General features: G+C 39.8%; 1 protein-coding gene across 4 annotated transcripts in view; it reads right to left on the reverse strand.

Annotated features, from left to right (window-relative positions):
• epha8 (eph receptor A8) overlaps positions 1–25,053 on the reverse strand; it is a 120,538-nt gene that overhangs the window by 45,984 nt on the left and 49,501 nt on the right. For all 4 annotated transcript variants that reach the window (XM_051415504.1, XM_051415503.1, XM_051415502.1 and 1 more), the window contains exons 3-6: positions 22,247–22,300; positions 19,703–19,846; positions 18,377–18,526; positions 13,717–14,032 (exon numbers count right to left, since the gene is read on the reverse strand). In XM_051415504.1, coding sequence (XP_051271464.1) covers positions 13,717–14,032; positions 18,377–18,526; positions 19,703–19,846; positions 22,247–22,300 — 664 coding nt within the window. The remainder of the gene's footprint in view (positions 1–13,716; positions 14,033–18,376; positions 18,527–19,702; positions 19,847–22,246; positions 22,301–25,053) is intronic.

The raw sequence follows: 25,053 nt of genomic DNA on the forward strand, positions 1-25,053 counted from the left end.
TCTTTCCTTTATTCCTTCCCTCTTTCCTTTTCTTGCTTTCTCCTCTCCTCTTTCCTTTTCTTCTCTCCCCTACCCTTACCAATAACTTTTATTCCTTTCATCATCTCTTCTTTCTGCCTTCTTTCCTCTCACCTTTTTCTTTCCTGCTCCCTCCCCTTTCCTTCTCTCCTCTGCTCTCCTCTCCTGTTTAATTTTCTCCTCTTCTCTTTGCTTTCCTCCTTTCCACCTCATTTCCCCTACTTTCATCCCTTTATTTCTCTCTCCTCTCCTCTCCTCTCCTTCTTCTATCCTCCTCTCCACACTGACCAATCAAAATCCTCGGCCGTCCATCAACGAGGACCAACCAGACACACAAAAAGACTAATTAGTCTTGGCACAGCAACCACGAATCCCTCAGCACTGACGCTCACACACTCTAACAAACAGATGTACCCTGCTCACACGTTTAATGAGACCCACACATTTGGACACACACACATTTGCGCATTAACACGCCCGTTGCCAACGCCTCGTGCTCCCAGTGCACAGCGTGCCACCGCAGCAGCTGTGATAGCTGTTGTTTTGTGCTTTTGTGAAGTTTTTGTTGAGCCACATCAGTATCGCTCTGTGGCACTGACTGCATTATGTGTGTTTGTGAGTGTACGGTGTGAACGTGGTGGGTATTTATCAGCTTGTAAGGAAAGCTTCCAGTGTTATCACGAGGTTGAATGTCCCAATTTAGCTGATTGAGACGTTTCAATTAGCAGCTTGTCGTGCCCCGCCGCTCACTGTGCTGTATTTGTCTGATCATTTCAGTTTATTTTTGTAGCTGCGGCCATCATTTCTATCACTTATGATCACACTGTATTCAGCAAAATAATTGCTGAGATCTGGCAACACGGCAGCATCGCTTCCACAGGGCGAACATCCACTGGCGGAAGGGGGTTGTTTATGATGAAGATGAAGGTAGTTTGGGTGTTGGGACTGGGGATCGGATGATATACAATATTATTATTGTGTATCACGGTAAAAAACACTAAGATACATTTATTGTGGTGAATTTCCATTATTGTGATAATCGTCAATATCCTTACATGGCTTGACTTAAAAAGGCTGTCTATCTCGCCAGCATTCAGTCCTATACTGGTTTCCTGATTTTCTTAGAACAATGTGGAGCCTGCGTCTACCGGTCATTCCCGTATCGTACGCCTGTCACCATGGCTGAAGGATCGGCTTGCCCAATGTATCCCCCAAAAAAGTTAAACTAGATGTGTGGAAATAGTATAGATTCCATAATAAAGAACAGGGGATGAGGTGTCTGTCTGTGATGCAATAAATATATGTGTTTCTTAACAAAATTGATTCAAATAAAAAAGTGATTCCAGTATGTTTTAATGCCATTTTAAAGGAAAATTTCATGATCGTGATAATACCGTATATCTCAAATATTTTGGCCAAAATAATTGTGATATTACATTTTCATATCGTTCCATGCCTAGTTGGGACAGTATAACACACAGGCTTTTTATCTTCTCAACCTCCCAAGAAATCACCAAAACCAAGTGACATTTTTTGTTCTCGACTCATGCTGGGACTCTAGTAAGCCTAATGAACTAAATGATCATTCTTTTCATCTTGTTCCTTCAGCCTGACACCTTGTTCATGGTTACTGATTTGTGTTTGGGAGAGTAGCGAGGGACGTGTTTGTTCTGACTTCATTTTCTGTTCCCACAGAAGCAGCAATATTGATAGCAGAGAGCAGTAAGAGCAGTGATAATCAACTTAATGCCCAGAATGTCTTTGTTTGGTTGTACCAATTAGTAAATGTTAAAAGGCTCTTTGTTGGGAAGTTCCATATTAAGCTCAGTGATGGCAAAGATGAGTGAAGACAGCAAACTTCAAAAGGCTGACAATGACAACGGGCAATTAAAGCTGCAGTGGGGTAAATTTGATAAAAATAACTTTGTGTCATATTTGCTGAAACTTTCACTATATCCTGACAGTAGAACATGAGACAGATAATCTGTGAATAAATCAGGTTCCTCTGGCTCCTCCTAGACAATTTACAGTTTTATTTTAAAGGGAAAAGTCACAAAGTGAAATAGTTCTTTAAGACAAAATAATCATTAAGTTAAATAGTGTTTTTTTAAATAGACAATGCAATTCCATCAGTGCATCTGTCCCTGCATAGTTCATGCTTTGTGCTGTTGTTGTGCTTTAAGAGTGCTTCATGTTTAAAGTATGCAGGTAAGTCAGCAAACCGTCCCTCAAAGGTCGAGAGCAGTAGGCTACATACAATACATTGTGTTTCCTTTCTTTGCAGAGTCTCAGCCATTGTGAGCCGTTCCTGTCAGAAAGAGTAGGTTTGAGCATGTTTCAGCACAAGATCAGCTGCTCATTCCTCGTCTGAATTGTCCTCATCAGAAATTTGGGACTGTAGTGGGACAGGAGAGTCTGAGTGATCTTTTCTTTTGGAAAATGAATCGATAGTTCATTGTCACCAAAGGGCCAAGTGAGAGTACTTACTGACCGGACGCAGGTCCAGTGTGTAACATTTAGGAGGATCTCTTGGCAGAAATGGAATATAATATATATAATATAAAATTCATGTATGTTTTCATTAGTAGATTAGTTAAGTTAGTTTCACACAAAATGTAGACAGGCACACAAACCCACCATTAGAATATAAGAATCATAGTGTTTTTGTTACCTTAGATTGAGCCATTTTTATCTACAGACGCAATGGACTGCATCCCGTGGCGGCCGCCATGTTGAGCCTCCATGTTTCTACGGTAGCCCAGAACGAACAAACCAAACACTGACTCTAGATTTTAGGGCATTTCTCGGCCACAGTAGCTTCTCTTCCTTGCGCTTTGAAGGGAGGGTGAAACGAGTGAGTTGCCATCTGCAACTTCACTGCTACACACCTAAATCCCACACATTGGACTTGACTAGTGTGTAGGATTTAGGCATGTGAAATGGAAGAAAAGAAGAAAAAGGTTACACTCGAGCTACACTTTTTTCTAAAATTAAGCACTTTATTTTAAGATGCACATTTTAAATTTGAATTTATTTGCTCTGTTATGTATTTTATTTTTAAATGAAGCCATTATTTTTCAGGAAAAAACAGAATGAAAACTGACAATAAATATTGTTGAAACATTATTGAATTGTACTTTATTTGATTTGACATTAGTCAGGTTACTATACTTTGATACAACTACTATGCTACTTCAATATATATGGCTCTGAAAGACGTAGACGTTATTATGTTCTGAGCCTTTGCTTGAGGAAATAATCTCTAGCTGGACCTTTTTGAATTTTAATTGAATACCCTTGATCAAAACTAAAGCTTAGAGCGGCTTGCTTAAAAGAACCTTCTCATCAGTAGGGTGCTCCCTTTGGGCCATCCCCTATTGAGTGTAGCAAAAAGTGCCAGTGTTGTACGGTTTGCCTTTGTTTTGTTATGTAAGTTCTGTCTGATCCTTAAAAAAACGTATTTAACATCATGATCAACAGAAATGGTGCAAAAACTACGAAAAGAAGACAACATTTGTGATAAAATATAACTTTCCTTTAAGAGAAAAAAATAATTATCCTCAGAGTTCAAATGACGTTGATGCAAATCTCTGGTGGAATCCTGTTATGTTGTTAATTTGAGCGTATGTGTTGTGTCATGTGTGTGTGTGCTCACGCCAGGCAGCTTTCCCGCCCCGAGGCTATGAGTGTGGGTGTGTTTCTGGGAGCCCCGGTGTCATTTGCCTCCAAAACAGTAACAATGTTGTTGATCAGCGGTTGTTTACAAACCGCCAGGAGGATGGAACTAATTTGATCACTTCGTATTCCCCCGTCTCTCCCTCTCTGGAGACCGTTTCAATTTGAGCTCCTTATACGTCCTCGATAGCGGGCCGCCACAAGTTGATTCTGACAGCAATTATGAATATCGTGTTCCACTCAAGTGGTTGCGAGCCGGGGAATAATGAAGTTCTCACCAAATCATCTGTTCCCCAAATCACTTAACTGCATCTTCATTAGGAACTTTGCAGCCTGGAGGAAATCATAGTGGGACATAGCAGCCCCGCATCGCTCCGTAAATAGCCAAAAAATTGGATTTATGGGCTTATTTTCACCTTAAAGTCCGTAACTGAAATCACATGAATTATAAATACAGCTGTCTGTACAGGGGAGTTCAGTAAAGAAGACCCAAGTTGCATTGTTGAAGCGGATAATTAAAGCTGCAGTAGGTAATGTTTGTAAAAAATAACCTTTTGTCATATTTTCTGAAACGTTAACTATATCCACCGGGCCTGAATGAAAACAACCAATCAGAGCCGAGAAAGACAGTTGATTGTTAAGACTAAACTATCAACTATCTTCAAGCCACCAATCCAACATGCCTTTATATCTTCTTTGGCTCTGATTGGTTGTTTTCGTTCCCAGTGGATTCTTGAAAATACCATTAGGAGCTCTAGGAGGAACCTGATTAATTCACAGATTATCTGTCTCATGTACTGTCAGGATATAGAGAACGTTTCAGCAAATATGACAGTTATATAGTGTTAGATATCTTAATATAATACATAATGTTTTATATTATTATTACTTCTATTCTTTAATGTCCTGCGAGGACCTTGAGCAACTATAACGAACAAATTTCCCCCTCGGGATCAATAAAATATTTCTGATTCTGATTAAGTTCAACTCATCTAATGTTTAATGATTTTCATACCTTCATGGCTTACACTTTGACATTTCAGCTGCTCTCACATTCAACTGTTAGTTTGACATACTTCACATATATTTTATAATCTTCACATATCCAAAATTGTGTCATCAATGTGTATATAATGTGATTCAGCTGCTTTATTCTGTAAACTCAACATCTGTTGCATGTCTGTCGGTCTTGGGAGAAGGATCTTCCTCAGGTTTCTTCCGTTTTTTCCCAGTTAACCCCCTGGGGTTGCTGAACCTGCCTGCGTGGTATTGCAATGTTTCTATTAATATCTCCACGATATTACAGCACAGAAATATGGTTCAGAATGGTTCTGACTCTGTAGAGTCTCAGCTTCCATGTCTATATTCGTTGGTGGTTCACACAACGTGCTCGGAGGAAGACAAGAGAGTGTCGTCTGCCTTTCAGCGTGCCTCATTGGTGGGTTTGTGTGCCTGTCTACATTTTGTGTGAAACTAACTTAAGTAATTTATTATACATTTATATACTGTTTTAGTCATATATTCCACCAATATTGTGAACCTGAGACTTTAATAAACCCATTTCAAGCACCAAAAGCAATTGGCCAACATGAGTAAAGGTTTTCACAAGAGATTTGTAGAGGTCAAATAATCTCAGTGCTTTCTGCACATTTTGATATAAAATATGTGGGTATATTATATTATGTAAGTGCCTTTAAAGGTGAATTTAAGAAGATATGTAAAAATCAAGAAAATTCCATTAGACCCTATAGGGTTAAAAGGGTTTTTCCTTACCCGAATTGAATTACACATTAGAAATCATTACCACATTTCTAGAACATTTGTAGCTGTTCTACATTTTTCCAACATTTAATAGAAATATGAATATTGCTCTGATAGTCATTAATCACACAGTATATAAGGAGGCCATTACAGTGATCTCAGCCCTTTCCCACAGTTGAGTGTCAGCTGTTTTCACCTGTATAGACCTCAGGGACCAAGGGCCAATGAGGGTGCTTCACCCTGTCAGAGACGGCCATGCACAGCTCTGTCTCTGGAGTTTCAATGACCTGTGAGTGTGAGAGAGTGTGTGTGTGTGTGTGTGTGTGTGTGTGTGTGTGTGTGTGTGTGTGTGTGTGTGTCCGTGTCCACCTCTGCATATGTGTGCATCATGTGTTTGAAGTGGAAAATACCAAAAGTGAGGAGGAGTGACAGCGGAGAGGAGGAAGGTGCTGACAGGCTGGAGAAAGGACAAAGCGCTCATCTCCTCTGTGTGTGTGTGTGTGTGTGTGTGTGTGTGTGTGTGTGTGTGTGTGTGTGTGTGTGTGTGTAGGTGTGTGTATGTGTGTGATGAAATAAATATATAATAGAGGAATATTAAATCCTCCTTGTCTCCTGCTGCTGTCTTCCTCTGATATTTCTCTACGGTGCCACGTTGACAGATAACGATCACATTATGTCACACCTTTTCTCTTCTGACGCCTCACCTCTCCCATTTTACTTTCTTTCATAATCTCTCTCTCTGTCTTTGTATTTTTGATTCTTTTATTTCACTTCTTCTTCGTCCTCACCTCTCCATTTATTCATGCTCAACTTACTCTCTCCCACCCCTTTTCCTTCACTCTTTAAGCCTCCCTCCTCCTCCTCCTCCTCCTCCTCCTCCCCCTCCTCCATGCCGTGTGACAGGGAGGAGAGTTTGCTTACAGGAGAGTCAAAGAGGCTCTGAACAATCCCACAATCCCTCAGTGACTGCAGGAGCCAATAATTGTTGTCTGATTAAAAGGAAGAAGTGACAAATTACAACCCTGCACAAACACCCACGCAGTTTGATAACACACATCATTTTAAGGCTAAAACTCAACGTCTTTTATTTTGATCGACACAGTCAGAAATGTTTAAACATTTCAAAATCAATTGTTACAATCTTTGTGTGCCATCATGGTATATATCCATTTGGGAAAATATTAAGTATTGTTATAATTACAGCAACATTACCCAGTCCATACAGAGCAACCGCAAACTACCAGAACCTTATTCTTTATTCTTGGATCCCCATTAGCTGCCACTAAGACGAGCCGATACATATTTAGATAGATGGGCTACAATGTGATTCAGGGACGATGCATTGTAATATGGAACAGTTCAGTACAATGCAATCTGATACAGTTCTTAACATTTATTTAATGTAGACATTTATTTTTCATTCTAAATGAAAAAAAAAGCCAATTCTATGAAAGTGACATTACTTACATTCAAATACATATATTTTATAAAATACCAGGGAATCCCAACTATTTTATTTCTGTGTGGGAAGAAAATGGAAGACAAATGTTTCATTTCAGAATGACCTGTCATTGTATTTATTGCTTTTCCAACAGACACAGACAGAAAGACTTTCTGCTGAGATTACCTTCGACCTCGCAGAGTTGCAGTAAGTTGTGACTAGAAAGTGTTTAATATCCATGTGCTTACTTGTGCTAGCTGTATTAGCATCCACAGACTCCTCATCGCCACAATAGGTGTCACCATGCCGTCTCACCAGGTGAGTGATAAGATTTGTCGTGCTACCGCTGGACTTCATTGCTGTCCAACAGATCTTACAATTGGACTCCAAATCCAAATGTCTTCCAAACTTTAGATTTTAGATGTGATGATGCACTGTGAATCTTGTCTGTGTTATTGGACATGTTTATGTACCGACCTCGCAAACCCTGCTGCGCTAACGTTATTAACGCCGCTCTTGTCACAAGACCTGCATATTGACCTTTTACCTTTGATGAGAGTGGAGACGCTGTTAGCAGCCAAGCTTCAGTCAACAATTCCTAACTTTAGAATTGGACCATTGAGCGGTTCATGGTACATTTAGATCCATCCAGGGGTCTGCGTACTGATGCAGTTGCATCTATAATGTTAAAACTATCTTGTATCAGTAAATCTTTACTCCCTTAGTCCACACACAACAAAACATCCATATAAAACAAGACATATAACACATGTAAAAAGTCTCAATGAGACCATACACAGACTGTGGATACTGAAATACTATGGAGCATAAAATAATCCTTTCAGATTCAAATGTTATCAGACTCTAGAAATAACCTCTCCTCTGTACAGTTGGCTCTGACTGACACAGTAATTTCCTAAATCTCATTATTTGCTCCGGTCATGATTTTATCTTCACAAAGGGATCAAACATATCTGAAGGCCACAATAATTTATGATGATAAACCCATGGAACTGCCAAATAGGCTAGAACAGAGTCTGTACAGTAGGTTGGATAAAAACCTGTTCAGTTAATATCAGCCTTTGTATTCCAAAACAACCCCCAAAGCAGCAATTAGCATTTTAGCTCCATGTTGATCCACATGATCAATAGTTTCATTAGTTTTGCCAGATACATTTTTGGTTTTATAAATACTGTAAAAATGTACGATTTATTAGTCCATATTAGTATGGATATTGATAATGAAAACATTTGTGCTTTATAGTAAATACTGAGACTGCATACAGAGTGATGTGCTAGTTCTTTTTCAATTAGCATTTAATTTAAACTGATGAATACATTTATTAATATATTAACATTTATTAACATTCTAACTAATATAATGTGGTTTCATTTTACATTTAAAAGCAAAGTAACATTTTGCACATCTTGTATTCACGGATACAATTTCTCCACGGCCTGCACAGTTTAACATTCTGGGGTTCTTTTCTTAAATGATTCTGGTTGAAATAAATACGTTCAGCCTCTAAGACCTCACTGAGCTGGAGCCCAGTTCAAAGCTGCGGTAGACAGTTTATTTTTGACTTCTGCACCTCCTCTTGGCTCTGTTCTCAGGCTGGCAACAACACATTATTTAATAACAATAAAAGCATTATGTAATAACAAAGACATTTTGTAATAAATAGCATGAATGCAATATGTAATACATTCATTACATAATATGTAAAATTGTATATAATATATATATATAAAAAAATTATTTTATTTTTAATTCTAGTCTTATGTATGTTTCATGTATGTTTAATGTATGTAATGTATGTTTTTGTATGCTACTGGATACTTGAATTTCCCTCGGGATAAATAAAGTATCTATCTATCTATCTATCTATCTATCTATCTATCTATCTATCTATCTATCTATCTATCTATCTACTTAATGTCAACATAACTTGACTACTTTCTGTTACTTTTGTATTACCTCAACAACTAATATGTGTATAAATAATATGTAAATAAAAACATGAGAAAATAAATATCAGAAGTATTGATTCTAGTGTTTTCTGTAAGACGACAGAACAATGGAATCTTAGAAAAGAAGAAAAAAAAAAAAAAAAAAAAATTAGTCCTTTGTGTGAGTGTATTTTTATTTTTTGTAGGAAAAATGTATGTATTTTAAAATTTTAATGCTGCTAATCCTTTTACTAAATGTAACTAAAATCTGATAACATATTTTTGTCTGTAGCTGTAATGGATTACAGTTACCTTTTTCTGTGTCCTGATGTCGTAGCTCAGTTACATGTAATCCATTACTCTCCAAGCCTGCTCACATGAACACTAAACCTCTCAAAGTTACAAATGTTATTATTTTACAAGAGATTTGAAACCAAGCTCTCAGTGGCTTAAAACTCTGGTAAACATCTGGACTATTTGATTAAATGGTGAGGTATAAGACTCATGCAGTCTTGGGTTTGAATATTTTGAGTGTAAACATCATACAGCTTGAATAAAGAGGCGATACAGGATATATCTATGGTACTGTCAGACCTTAGAGGTCCCACAGGGGGAAATAAAAGGGGGGAACTGCATGTTAGGGGGTTAATGTAGTTGTTTTAGGTGTAATAGTGTGTGAATTGCTGTTCCAGTAGCTGGATTATGTTATTTCCTACAAACTCAACCATAAATCATGAAAGCATCAGAGGCTCGGTGCAGTTCGCAGAGTAGGAGGACGGCTGTGGTCCATTGACTGAGCAGAGGAGTGAGCTAACCCACATGTGTGAGTACAACCCCTTTCTCCTCTGTGTGTGTGTGTGTGTGTATATGTGCGCGTGTGTCAGGCTTGGATGGGCCTGGTTGAGCTGAGTAGATGTGACCAGCCTAAGTGTGTGTGTCTCATATCAGTGTGTCCTCGATCGCTCTCACTGTATGGGGCACTTTAGCCCATTCTTCACTGGCACCGGGAGGCACGCACACAGACACACACATACAGTACACCTGCACACATGTACACACTGACTCAGTGTTTTGATGTAAACTCAAGTGGACGAGGGGTCCAGTCAGCCACTCCGCCAGTCTTTCTACCCTCCTCTCTTTTTCCCTTCGTCTTTCTTTGCTCTCCCTCCCCGTGAAACTTTTAACGGCATGTCACGCAACCCTCGCACGCGCACACATACACACACACACACACAGACACACACACACCATGCCGTGCTCTCAGCCAAAGCGCTGCACCTTTGTCAGGGGAGAACCACTTAAGCACGCTCATATACACACACATATTCACGCACATTCATGTCTGATTTCTCTCTCTGCACACATACACACACACACACACAAGCCTTCACCACTTAAGCCGTCTTCCTTTCACCATCTCGTGCCCTCGTCCTCCTCTCTGTGTCTTGTCTGGTCTCGTGTGTGCGTGACTGTGGCTGGCTTTGGCGAGGGTGAATTAGCACAGCGACCCAGTTTGGTGCCAGAAGAGACGAGACGTCAGTAGAGGATATATTGAAGAGCTCCATTTTTTTTATTTACCCCCCCTGCTCCTTCCGCTGCAAATCCACTCTGTGCTCTAGCTGCCGTGATGTAATGGGAGCTAAAGTATGTGGTGAAAACATCACCTCCAGCTGAGGATTATCATAAACAGAATGAACTCTATTTTTGGACACTTTTTCCCCCGCCATTAACAGATCGTATCTCTATAACCTCAGATAACTTACATCAGCGTGTTGCATTCAAATCGGCCTTAAAACTTGGAGAAAATCAGCTCCATAAACAAAAACGTGACTCAAGGTGATTTTTCCTTCCTTTATGGGCTATGCTTTGCATGTCTATGCTGATGCTAATTGCCTGCAACTAATTATAGAAAGTCTGGAAGTGGCCCTCTGAACTGGACCCACACACACACACACACACACACACACATACACACACCACTTCCTACGCTTTTAAACACATTTTGACAAGGAGCTCTCGCTGCGTCGAACCAAGAGGGTGTTCGCCGCCGGCCTCAGATTGGTGAGACACAACAGAGATTTGTGAGTGTGTGTGTGTGTAGGTGTTTGGAGGAGGAAGAGGGGGATGAGGAGGTGGAGGACAGAGGGAGGGGGGTGCGAGCGATCCGGTGTTGCGTGTCTCGTTCGGCTCGTTTAGCTGACAAACTGCTTTTAGCGTTTAATTATCCATCGCTCTGTGATTAATAGGTTTTAATTACTGTAACCCATGGCAACCTGAAATATGCACAGGTCTCCGCACGAGGTCAGCCTCTCAAAACCCCGTGAAAGAATCAAAAAAGACAAAAACAAACAGAATGTGGTTTAAAAAAGGGAAAACAAGAGAGGATCTTTGCATCTCAGACTTGTTATTCATCATCGCTTCAGCTCAGACGCACACGGCTATTTTCTCAGTACTTAACGCACCTACTTGAGAAAAAGTGTTAGACCTCAGAAAAAAGCTTTTGACCAGACCTTGAACTTCTTTGCTTCATTTAGTCTATTTTTTGAAGTGATCTACAGCCGGAGCTTCAAACAGACTTTTTGATTCACTCAAAAGGTTAGAACCTTTCCAAATTCATGTGTTGCTTTGGAGGCTCTTTACATTCTGCTGACGCTCTGAGCTCAGAGGGAAAGTTTCAGATCGTTTCATAAACGGGCAACTCTGATGCTTACATGATTTTTTTGTGAGAAAATAATTTTTCCAAGTAGAAAAGAGGCTGCTGGAGTTGATGGAGCCAAAATAAGCAAAGAAAAGTGTTTTCCAGCCTCCTCAGCGGAACACATTTTCAGATGCATTCGCACCTGTGAATCGTCTGGACCAAAGAATAACTTGATTCAATGCTGCCTTTTACTTCTGGACCGGTAAGTGCTCACACTGGCTTTTTACAGCCAACCCACAGGTGTAAATATGAAGTCATATGGACCAACAGAAGACTCCCTCTGGTCCGTTATGCCTCTCAGGTTCTCATGTTTTTGTGAGTGAATAATGTAAATAAGATTTTTGGAAAATGGCCCAATGCGGACTAACCTCCTGTTCTATTTCCACTTTTAATTTCCATCTGGACCATTAACAGTAATTAACAGTAACACAGCAGACTCACTTAAGACTTTCTCTTTTTTTTGAAGGTAGGGTTATACTGTACCAGAAGCAAAGCGGAAGGGAAAAATGCTCCTTTCCCATTTCTGCTCAATGTCAGTCAGGAGCTGTTCACACCACTTGCAGAAAACTTTTGGCGACAAGTCTATTTTGGAAATGCTGCAGATGGTCACATCTACATATTCTTTTAATAGGCTAATAGATGAGAAGATGAATTTTCTGCAAGCTAAAATAAATTCTACTTGAATTTTTGTATGTATGGCTAAATTAATGTTACAGTTAAAGAACTGTGGTCAATTTGCTGGAGAGTGCAGCTCTGCTCCACTGAGGCCACAGAGCTAACACAGAGTGTCCCATTAATGCTATTAATGCTATTCTAGGCACCTGTCCTGTATTGTCAAGAAAAAATAATTTCTGAGTAGGAACCCTGATAAATCATGCCCACTGATGGTATAATCTGAATACAGACGTTATCCAGGTCTCTCTTGTAAATGAGATTACCTTCAAGATACTTTACAGTGACATAAAATCATCAGCACTGTGTGGACCCATGAGGGAAAATCTCCCTGTTCTTGATGCATTAAAGGAAATGGGAGCATTTCAATAATTTCCGTTATGCTAAATGTCTGGTTAAAGCATTGTCATACCACACAGCTACCAACTGTCGAGTTCAAACTAAACACGCACCTAGGTTTACGTAGACGATCTGAGTGAGGGGCTAAATTATTAATATCATATCAGGGTGACGACTGATCGGACAATGTTGGACAGAGTCTGTTCCAGTCTGGTTTATGCCGACAGCTGGGAGATAAAATCATGGTGTGTGCGTTTTTTTTGTTGTTTTTTTTTGAGTGGTTTGGGGCATCTTATGCCTTTATTTGAGAGTGGACAGTAGAGAGATGACAGAAAATGAGGGGAGAGGGAGACACAAACTGAGGAAGCGGCGATATTGGTGGTTAGATCTTTAAACCCAGAGACAAAAGCCAACGAGATATAAAAACTGCGATGAGCTGAATGAGGCAGTAGCAGGTTTTAGAGCGGAGCCACAGCTCAGCTGAAGTTCGTCTCGCTCTGATTAAGTTCACTAACCTCCTGCTCTCTCTGAAGAGTTTACATTGTGTGTTCCCCTCAGCTCTCCATCCATCTCATACCTCATACTGATTCATGCAGTAGAGATTAGCAGGGCGAGCTCTGTGTAATGAATGTCTGATTTCATTTTGGTACAGGAACACAGCAGGATCCATGCTCAGTTAGGTTTACGCTAGTCTCCAGGTCTGTCCCCAGCTTTGCAAACAGGATGAAAAGGAGGTGTCTCGTACCGTAATATCACAGTGAGGGGAGTGTGGGCTGATACTGTCTGGTCCCTACGTTTCACTTGCTTTTTAATGAAGAACAGCCAAAATACTTCTCCTTTTCACAAATAACAGATCCCCTTACACACCACAAACTGTTACCGAATGATCCTGCCAAATTACGTAGATATTTTGATATACTGTATATATACTGAATCACTTCCTTGACAGCTCCCACAATCAGCACATGGATTTAGTATTTAACTGTAGTTTTTGAATTAAGCTAAAGTCACATGGACTGTTGCACAATCCTGTGATTGGCCTTCTTTGTGTTCCCCCCACAAACAACCCACACCAGAATTGTCTTGTCTCCGACTGGTCCCTTGGTCTGCACCAGTTAGAATCAGTGTTCAAACCAGCCTAAACAAACCAAAGTCAACTTACCCACGCAGGAGTCTCTGTGTTCTTCGAACCCAGCGGAGCACACACACCTCCCGATGGGCACCAGCCACTCCCCCTCAGCGCTGCAGTACATCTTGGGCGTGTCCCTCTCCTCTGCGTGATCCACACACTGACCCCTGACCTCCACCAGCGAGGAGGAATCGGCGCCTGTCACCACATCGGTGAACACCGCCAGGTTACGGCTCACGCCCACGCAGCGTTTGTAGTACACCCGCACAGAGGTGAGGGCGATGCAGGCGCCGATGTCCTGGAAGGCCAGGTAGAACCCTCGTCTGGTCAGGGGGCCCACCCCTCGCACCTGTGAGGAGAGAGGAGGGTTTGACACACTGTTTTTGACAGTGACAACAAATATAAAATAGGCTTTATCACTAATGTGAGTGTGTGCTTGTCTGAGTCTGTTTCCACTTGTTGGGGTGCACTCTCTTTACTGTGGTGGGGCAGCATCAGGTTGGATGTGGCAAAAGGGGGTCAAACAACACAGACGGCACAGATGCGTGCCGGCACAAAGTCAGTAGTTCAAACACAGTCACACTGTAAATTTTCATCAGGTGGTTATCTTTTTACACTGGGTTAGTATATAACAGACTCCATTTGCAATGAAGTGGGTGGTGTGGCTCAGCTGTACCTTTCTTTACGTACTTTGAAACACACATAACATAACACAAAATTTGCCACTAGATGTCGCACAACATTTCAGCCCAAACTAAATAGGCGCTACGACCAACCAGACTTTATTAATAAAACCATTTTTGTTAGTCTCCAATGTCTATCAATCACCAATGCTTGTTTGGTCAAAATAAACCCTTAATTCAGTTAGATGTAAAAATATTTAGGAATAGAGCTGCTATGGTGGCTGCAATGCAGGCTAATCCTTGGGGACAAATATGCCTGTCAATGTACATCCACTAAAACCTTGTTGTTTTGCTGCTGCGATAGCAACACAGGCAAAGGGAGTGTGATGTCATTCTCTGCTCAGGACACCATGACTGCACTATATCTTTACATAACAAACAGTTGTTTGCTGCTATAATAATTACTTAATTCTAATACATATAACATTTAAACACTGCACAGCCATTTTGGTACTTGGAATTGCACTGCTATAAGACTTGCTACAGGCAATTTACTTTTTAGAAGTTTGGAAAGTTCTCTCACTTCTTCATACTAAAAGCTCAAACTGTGGCTGCCACAGTGGTTCCTGAACAAAACAGGTGGAACAGTGTGAACGCAGCCTTAATCTAATCTCTGGACTGGTGTTTGGTGTTGTGCTTTGGCAACAGTCATTAATCAACTGCTCCGCTTCCAACAGCCAAATGGAAACATGGATGTTTTTACATTTTTATATGCTTGTTTTTCATAACATAACAACATCAGCATATCATGACACAGCTGACTACCGGTTAACAGCCAGGAGGTGATTCAAAAGATGATTTAAGAAGTTTTTTATTAACATGTAATATGGTCACAAATGAGTGTATAAGAACCAGTCTAGTTGTTTCTAATTGACTTTTTCTAACAACTACATGTATGTGATAACCATGGTATAAAGGCTGTTTATTGGACTGTATTGTACTCTTTTTCATAATGTGCAATAATATGCAAATTAATTTGTTTTAGACACTCACTGGGCCTGAGGGTTAGGGTTAGATTGCTGTGTGTTGTGTTCACTCTGACATTAAGGTCCGTCCTGTTTTCAGCCCCTTGTACTGACATTCCACAAGAGGCAGAAAGGAAAGAAACAGGCCGATCTTTCGTGAGGATTTGCTTAGAACTAAAATACTGTTTCTCAGACTGCATATGATGGATTTTATCCTGAATGTGAAAGAGAAGATCATGCAGTGTGTTTCCATGCTTTTAAAGGAACAATCTCTACATGCTCAAACAACAATTAGTGCCTTTGTTTACAAACTGATTTGATGGATTGAATAGATTTTTCAGCATGAAACTGACTCAGTTTCCGAATACACCAACAGTGTGTGCTAATTAGACAGCTAATTATGAGTTTTGCTGATCTTTCTGGTGTATGGGGATATTTTTGTTGGGATTAAACATATGTTGTGTAATCACAATCAACAGTTGTCATTTAAGTTGCCTCAGGCGTTTTCTTCCCTACTGCACTGAGTGCTAACATCTGTCAGTTACAGGCACACACTCTTTTGACGCAATGTTTCCTCGGAAATTGTATACATTAGTGTTGGGAGATTGGACGAATATCGGCTGTCGGCAGTCCATCACTGATTGTTTTTTGGGTGATTTTTGTAGTTTTATTTTGCTAATTTAATGGTCTGCGTTGAACGAGTGAGAGGAAAATAGACATAGCTTGGGGCAATTGCAAAAAAAATACTGATTGTTCAACTGACAGAAGCCGGCTGGAAAATTTTAACATATTGCCCACCCTATCATACATATTTGTTAGAATTCATTGTTCTTTAATGACCTGGTGGTGATATTGGTTAAAAAAGTAAAAGAATATTACAGCTGTCAAGTAAAGGTGCGGTACAGGTGAATATCTAATCTGACAGACGCTGAATTAAATGTCCAGATCCTTCTTGCATAGTTTTTTAACTGAGAGGACAATCATCTATTTGCAGGGACCAGAGGAAAAAGATTGAAAAAAATTAGAGAGAGATAATTTGAAATAAAACATATGCAAGGTAAGATAAGGTTAATGTCAGCCTCAAAGATGTATGAATGGATGAATGTAGGTAAACATGCTACAAGTTGATCATTTGAAGTTAAATGAAATACAAAATAACAGTTCAAAAGCAACACCCTCCCACCCTAACATGTAGGTTTCCATTAGAAAAGCAGAACAACCTCAAGACTACTATATAGTGGTCGGGGCATGATTATATGTGTGGACAGCTGCAGCCAAAACCTTGTGTTTGTTTTCAGGCTGGCTGCGATTTTCTGTATTGATTGGGCTCAATGCAATACAGAAAAACGGAAGGCTACAAGTAGCAATGCAACTTAAAGTGTTATTTCTAAAACTCAATTGAAAGTCAGTGACAGCGGATGCTTTAACTTGATTTCGCTTTAACCACAAATGTCTGCACACACCTTCAGCTGTGTGTTTGAGCATGGAACGGAGACTCAGTTAGTATCAGTGGGATCACTTGTGTTTACCCTACTATTTCATGTCAGAATGGCTGCTGTAAAAAAAAAGTTAATTCTTTCCAGGTTTGGCTCAACATCTGCTAGGTTTAAATACGGAAGTGCGGGTGTATATTTTGAATGCTTGAAGAGCTTGACAGCATTTTAGGAATAGGTCCAGCTTTACATTATGTAAACACAACAGTCCATTTCAGATTGGATTACTTGGCAAGTATTTCATGGCGTGTGTGTGTGTGTGGTTGAGCAAGAGAGACCAAAGTATTACTTAAAAAAATTCAGCTTTAAAGAATGAGGTTGGTGATATTCTATATTTCTGTTTACAAATCTCATGAAAAGAACCCAAACCAACACTGATTGTATCTACTAACAAGTATTGTGTGTGTGTGTGAGCTCCATTGTTGTCCAAAAAAATTAAAAACACATCAGTGAGCCACACTGTTGCACTGGGTGACATGTTCCTTCATTGCCATGAACACACAAACTATAGTTTAATTTGACTCAATCCTACATATACCTTAACATTCATCAGCACAACAAATGTGCTATTTCCTCCTGTTTGAGTAATGTTTGCTAAAAACTACACTAAGTAAGGAAATTACCCAGCATTTTTCAAAAATGAACCTTTTTTTTCCAGGTTGTGACAGTAGCAAATAGTATCTCAGCCAAATCACTATTCATTAGGTGAAAGATACTTGTTTTATATTTATTTATTTTTAAAAGATTATTTTGGGGGGCTTTTTGCCTTTATTCAATACAAACTGCTGAAGAGAGGCAGGAGAGAGAGGATGACATGCAGCAAAGGGCCCCACGCTGGAATTGAACCTAAGCCACAGAGGTGAGGAATTGGCCCTAGTGCATGGTACACAGTCTCCACCAGATGAGCTACCAGGGTTCCCCACTTGTTTTATACTTAAATGTTCTATAGTTGAATTAATAAATTAAGCAGTGCAGACAGCAGCCACTGTGAAGCAATATATTTTGTAGCACTGTCAGAATGTTCTCGCGTTGGCACTACTAACGGTAGGAGCAAAAGATTAAGGCAAAGGGTGAATGGAAAAGCCAACAAAACCACAACCTAACTTACATTTTTGTGTTTCCCACAGGTAACTCAGGATTAATGTGTCGCAAATGGAAAGACTGTACAATGAATTATACCGTGTCGTTCATATCTTCATCTTTCTAACAATGTAAGGTATCAATAAAAGAGTAGCTCCACTACCCAGTATCAAATTTGAAGCTGTTATCAATATCAAAGTATTTCCCATGATACTGAACTGAGCCCTGCTGTTTGTTTTCTTTTACAGATCTGCAGAAGCGAGCACAGAACCGCCTGAGAGACGAGACTGGAAGAGGCTCTCGAGGGCCGGGGATGTTTCCAACTCGTCTTGAACTCCTGTGGAGGTGTACGTGCCCAGAATTGGAATAAACTTCCAATCCAAAGTGAGATATTGCTTCAAAGAGCCTGGACTGACATTTAACTGTCATATCAGTCAGTATTTGGGTTGTTGTTTAGTGCTGTTGCTCATACCTCAGTGTTGAGTTTAAGCCTGCGGACCCCCAGGTCCACCCCCGTGAAGCTCTCATCAGCAGCGATGGTGTCAATCTTATTAAACTGGTTCTCCCGTATAGCCGAGCCCACCGCTCTGTCCGACTCGTAGTAGTACAGGTTGAAGGTTTCCTGTAGAACAAACAAGGTAGTGTGAGTGCTGTACGTGAGTACAAAATGAGTAATGCAGTATGACAGTTTACTGTTAGTGTGTGTATACCCAATTTAATAAAGCAGAGGCTTAATGCAGCCTGGAAGCAATACAGATGGTCCTGGGCCGTGAATGTTTTCCAGGGTTCCCACTCTTTTTAGAAATCATTTTGAAGGATCTTTTTATTGACAGAACAGAACAGCAAATGGTCATATCATTTACCAGTAGGCCTAGTATTGACTTCTTTTTTAATGATGCAGGGTTCATGGTGAAGTGTCTCAGGTCTATGTGGGACACTAAGCCCAGAATCATTTAGGCTTTTAAATTAACTTTAAATTTCCCCTCAGAGTCTCTGACTGACCAGCAGATCAATTGAGCAAAACTTATTACTGGGGAATTATCGCTGTCTATCATAGGTCCATCCTAACATTATCGTGGGGGTTGTGTGTGTTGTGATTCATTCGGTCGAGTCAGCGCAGTGAGCAAGCTGGACAGTTAACTATCTTATGGACTGTGGACATAAAGGTGTTCCTGAGGAGTAAATGTTGGCTCTACAGGATGATTGTTTTCCTGGGCAACAATCATGTTTTCCCAAAATGATGTACAGATTTATAGACATTCTATTATCTCAAAAGGCCTGAAAACTAGTGCATAAAGCTGCTGTAAAAGGGCAAAAAATCTCCCAGAACCCCCCATAGGTCTGGGCTAAGCCCCGAATGTTTACAGTGTCTGGCTCCTGTTTGTCAGATGTTGAAAAGGTGTAAATGCATCCGACTCTCCAAGAAGCATATACTGTATGTAATGGTGGAGCTATGTCAATGAGCAACCTGTTGAAGTGGCCACTGAGAAGGTCTTACCCCTGTGATAATGGCAGTTGAAGTTCTACTGAATAAACAAATATCAAATCAAATGTTACAGCATATATTTGATCAGTGCAACCATCAAATGATCTGTATGAGTGAGGAAGTGGCATGAGCCTGTGGGAATGAGCAAAACCTTTGTCTCACTCGTATTCTACCACACCTGTTTGTGTTTTATAGTTTATAATGGCTTAACAACAAAAATGGAACGAGCTGTAGTCTCATTCTCTTACACATTCTCCCGCTGGTTCCCTCCCCCAGCTCCTCCGCCCTCTGCTCTCTGTCTGAGTGTGTTACCTTGCAGGTGCCCAGTACTCCAGGCATGCTGTTGCAGTCTCTCAGGGTGAACTTGACCTCGATGTAGATCCTCCTCGCTCCCTCTCGAGGGATCCAGACCGTCCTCAGCCAGTTGTTCTGGCTGGGGCTCATCACGTTACAGACCTGATTCAGAGTAAGTGTTAGGATCAGCAACTCTAGCAGCAACATGCATCCCCAATGAAAACAAACATTATGCGCTTTAAAGGAACTATGAGTGGTGGATTTTTCCTCATTTCTCCTCCACTTTTGGGTTTTTGGTTTTAAAGATTTCATTTGTCATTTGGAAGGCTGTCTCTGACCACACTGAGGTCAAGTCTTCTGTATGTTTGGGCGGGAATTTGCTGCTTTCTCCTACAGTGAAATACCACCAATTATTGAATACTTTATGGGCTCATTCTAGTTGGAGGTTTTTTGTGTGTCTCAAATCATTTAAATGTAATCACTTTTAAATGAATCCCTAGAGAGTCTTATTGGGGAAAGCTTTGAAGTCACATTAAGATCTAATTATCCACAGTTTGTGTTAAAATAATAATTTAATTATTATTCTTAGTATGAATTGGTAATTAATCGATTGATTAATGGTTTTGTCTAAAAATGTTTGAAAACTGTAAAATGCCCATTACAGTGAAGTCTTCAAATTTCTATAAGATCCCACTGTCAAAGGCACTGAATTGACTACACTCAGAAAAAGGATATATATGAAAATTAGAGAAGGTGAAACCACTGAGTATTCTGCTATTTTTGCTTTAAAATGTCTAAATATATCATCAGAATGGTTGCAGATGTATTTTATGTCTATCGACTAGTCCAGAGGTTTCAAACAGTCTCAGGGGCTCAGTGAATGGAGGTGGAAAAATATTACATTGGTTATCAAAAGGACTGACCTAAAATATGTGTGATTTGATTAGACACAGTTCAGTAGTAGTTTGGGGGGGATTTTACAGTTTTTCCCACTTTCCATTAGTCAGAACCTAATAGGATAGACCGTTTCCATGTATTTGGTGTAATATGAAGTTACCTCAAACAGCAATGATAATAACAACAATAACAATAACAATAACAATAATAATAATAAATCAACTGTAATTATACAGCACTTTTAAAACAAAGTTACAAAGCGCCTTACATGGCTGGAACCAGGATTAAAAACATTCCAGGAGGCAATCAGGAAAAATAAAGTCAGAGAAATAAAATCATATAGAAGTGAGGTAAAATTAAAAGAATAAAATACCCCCATCAGTAAAACTAAGTACCAATAAAGTAAACCAGTAATCACTAAAGCAGATAAAACATATTGTAAAACTATCCGCACTGGGGCTGATTAAAAGATACAAGAGCACAAAATACCTATCGCTAATAAGATAAGAAAAGATAAGATATTCCTTTATTTATTTATTTAATATATGGTAAAAGCAATAATACTTATTTAATAGATAAGACATGATGGGAAATTAAACTAAGATTAAGAAGTGATTTAAAAGATGTCACTGATTCAGCAAGCCTTAGACCCTCGGGCGTTCCAGAGCAGAGGGGCTCTGACTGCGAAAGCAAGGTCGCCTTTGGTCCTGAGCCTGGACTCAGGAACAGCCAGCAGGGTCCTGCTCGAGGATCTGAGGCTGCGGCCCGGCTCATAGCAGTGCAAAAATTCATCAATGTAGCTAGGAGCTAAACTGTGAAGTGCTTTATAGGTGATCAATAAAATCTTAACATCCTCCTAAAACTGACTGGTAACCAGTGAAGAGAGGCTGAAATAGGGCTGATATTGATATCAATATCATATTAGGCTATCTTGGCTTAATTGTTGCGTGCCAATGGGATAAAATAATCACAGCATATAATAAAGCATAATCCCATAGGCATCCAGGAATTGAGCTAAACTAAGCACTAAACTCCAAGACTCTGAAACCCCTGGACTAGTCTATTAATCAACTATATAGACAATATAATATAACAGTAAACAAATAAACAGTTTTCAAAGACTCATTTTTGTGTGTGCTCAAAATTATGTGGTGAGGGGCCTTGGACTCATGCCCTCAGTATTCCCAGCTATTGCCCTTGCTACAGTATGTGATATAATTATACTGGATGGCAAAGAGAGCAGCAAAAATGAGTGAATGAACACCAGCGCTGAATCCCAGGACTTGAGATGGGATTTCTGGTCAAATACACTCCCTGCAACCTGCAGACCACCGTCTCACAGCCCCAACCAACACTGCAAATACTGAAGCATAACATTGAAAAATGACCAAATAAAGTTGTCTCAACTTTTGAGCACTAGCAGGAATTGTTGCATAATCTTTATTTTCATTATTTAATGAAAGCATATAATCTAACAACCATACAGTAATATAAATAACTGGTGATGAATTATCCACAGTTTGTTTTGTAAAATCAAACCCAATTAATGTTTAAAAAAAAAACACAGTTTCCCTGGGATCAAAGTGATATATTCCACTGAAGTTCTTATAATAATTAATTCTAATAAAACACTCCACTCCAGCACACACTGAGAACATTACACACCTGGTACGTGTGGATAGGACTGAAGTACTCGTCCATCTCATTAATGGCGTCCCACTGTGCAGAGAGAGAGAGAGAGAGAGAGAGAGAGAGAGAGAGGGAAACATTGGTGGGTCAGTCACATGTTCACGTTTTTCAGATTCATATGCAGCAAATCATTCGCCTGCTGCCTATATTTCCCACGTGATCGTCCGTGCCTACGTGTCTCCCAAACCACATCGGAGGATTATTAGCTTCGACTTCAAATGAAACATGTGACGACTCCTGTCACACAGGAGGCAGTCATGCCAGCGCGGCAGCTGTATGGTATGCTATATTTGAATCTCTCAGAAGACAAACAGTATGGTTTAAGTTTTAAGATGACTGGTGGCGATTTCAAACCTCATTATCTATATGTCGATATATATATATGACTTGGAGTGATGCACACTATGACAGAGATTGTACAGTTGCATGAGGTTCAGAATTCACATTCACTTTCTCATATTCTGTATCTAAAAGCTTAATTTTAAAAATCTCACTGTTAAACTGGTTTTAAATATGCTGATGTATTCCGCTCCGGCGTTTGGCGAGCGACGTTTAGCGCATGCAATCATGTGTTCTACATTTCAGAATGGAATGCGCTTAATGTAATTCCAACAGGACACATTTCGCTTTAATGAGATGCCTCTCGTGTATGTGATTAGATTTACATTGTTTACTGAATGGCGCCTGCAGCCAATGATAGAATCACAGGGAGGAACAGTGAGTTCAATGTGTTGGTATTTCTAAATGTGTTAATGCGTTAGTGTGTTACACCTCTCTGCACCTTACGACTGTACATCCAGCACCAGGAGGAAACTCAATCACAGGAAGCTGTGTGTATTGTGAGCTGATATAACCCCTACCTATCTGCAGATGGGAGGAGAGAAATGCCAGAAAATGCCCAGATTTCATGCAGTAGGATGCACAGGAAGATTACATTCAAAATCCAGATTTCTTCGAATGCATCAGTGTGTACAGTATGTACACAGACACACCTTTGCAGTGTAGGACAGATCTCAGCACCACTCAACACACCAGTCAGTCAGTGTTCACAAACAGAACGAGTGTAAAGAAGGTATTTACATATGCATATTCATTTTGCAAAGACACACTTGAAACCATATAGTGAGTCACTGTAACTGTCAGGTCCTGGATAAACAGTCAATCTGACTGACTTTAGTGGGGTTTAAGTCAGTCAGGGAGCTAATTGGATATGTCCATGCTACATTTTGTTCTGAACCCTCCTAATGCTCTTTGTTTTTGGGATTGGGTCTGTAAAGGTCAAAGATCAAAGCCTTTTCATAATAACTCTAGCTAAAGGGAGTTCCAACAGATTATTTCTGTGTTTGCTCAAAGACCAGTGTTTGAGATGATTTCTGTCCCAAGGTTTTAGCCGTGCTCTGGGGCTGGCAGTGTCTGTCTGTCTCTTAGTCCACCACTGGTCCAGACTGAAACATTCACAGTCCCGAGAGGATGTATCCTACTGACTTTGATTCTCAAAAACACTGTTTTGAATTTTGTGTTTAAACCCACAACAGCTAGATAGCAAGTACAGATTTCAATGTTCTGGTTGCATGAAGAAAGTGGTATGTTCTTTATATTATGACAGTGTTACTAAAATGTATTTAAAAATCGCAAATTATATCACCTTGCTTACAGTAACACAATATATCGCAATATACTGAATTGTAACCCCTGTAAATATCATATTGGCAGATTCTTACTAATACGCAGCCCTATATGTAACATAATGTAACGTAACATAACATGATGTACTTCTTTTGATCCAAACGTGATATTTTCTTAAACCTAACCAAGTAATTTTGATGCCTAACCTAGTAGGCTATTTTATTATTAACTTAACCAAACTGTGACCATTCCCATTAACCACATGTTTAATGTTACATCACGACTTAGGTAACACACTTAAGGTCTGGTGCACCTAAATAATATGTCATTTAAGGGGTCATTGGTAATCAACCTATTCGGCCATTTATGTACAAGGACGCGTTGGACTTCTCTGTAGCACCATTAGGTTGACATTTCTAGTTTTGAGTAAGAAGTCTCACCAGCTATGGGAAGGATTGCCATAAAATTTGGTTCACGGTCAAATGTAATAAAAAAAATTTAATATTTTTTTTTATCCAGAACCATTATCAGGTCAAAATTGAGCAATTCTTTATGTTTATGTCCAAATACCAGTAAAACTAACAAAGTTCTCATGGCTAATAATGTACAAAAATCTCAGAATAAGAACCAGGTTAAAACAGTGTAATTTCTTTTTAAGCACATGTTAGAATCCAACCTGTCAAAGTTATGCTGCTTCACTCCTCTACAGCTTATTGCCACACATAAACACTTTATATCTTCAACTCATGGGTTTCATTGTCAGAGCAAATCCAGTTGCACAGTTATATGGTGCACCAGAAGTAACCCACCACAGCTCAGTCATAGAGGAAATAAGGATGTTCTGTCAACTGGTTTATTCATGGTAACATGGAGACTCAATCGAAGGGTGTCAAAAGTTCATGCAAACAGCTTAACGCAAACTGCAGGGGCTCGAAGGGATTTTGAGAGCAGCTTTTTTCCTTCTCTGCTCCTGTTGAAACTGAATATTTGCATGTGACATAAAGCAAAGGCCAGTCAGTAATAATAATAATAATAAGCAATAGGATGTCAGTTAACAAAAGAAACAAAGATTTATTTGATACAAGGGAAAGCAGATTGTCACAGTAGTGCTTTCATGGTTGCAACTGTCATCCATCCAGTCCCACTGGTTCATGACA

This window comes from Dicentrarchus labrax, unplaced genomic scaffold (genome assembly GCF_905237075.1).
Source record: "Dicentrarchus labrax unplaced genomic scaffold, dlabrax2021, whole genome shotgun sequence".
Lineage (NCBI taxonomy): Eukaryota > Metazoa > Chordata > Actinopteri > Moronidae > Dicentrarchus > Dicentrarchus labrax.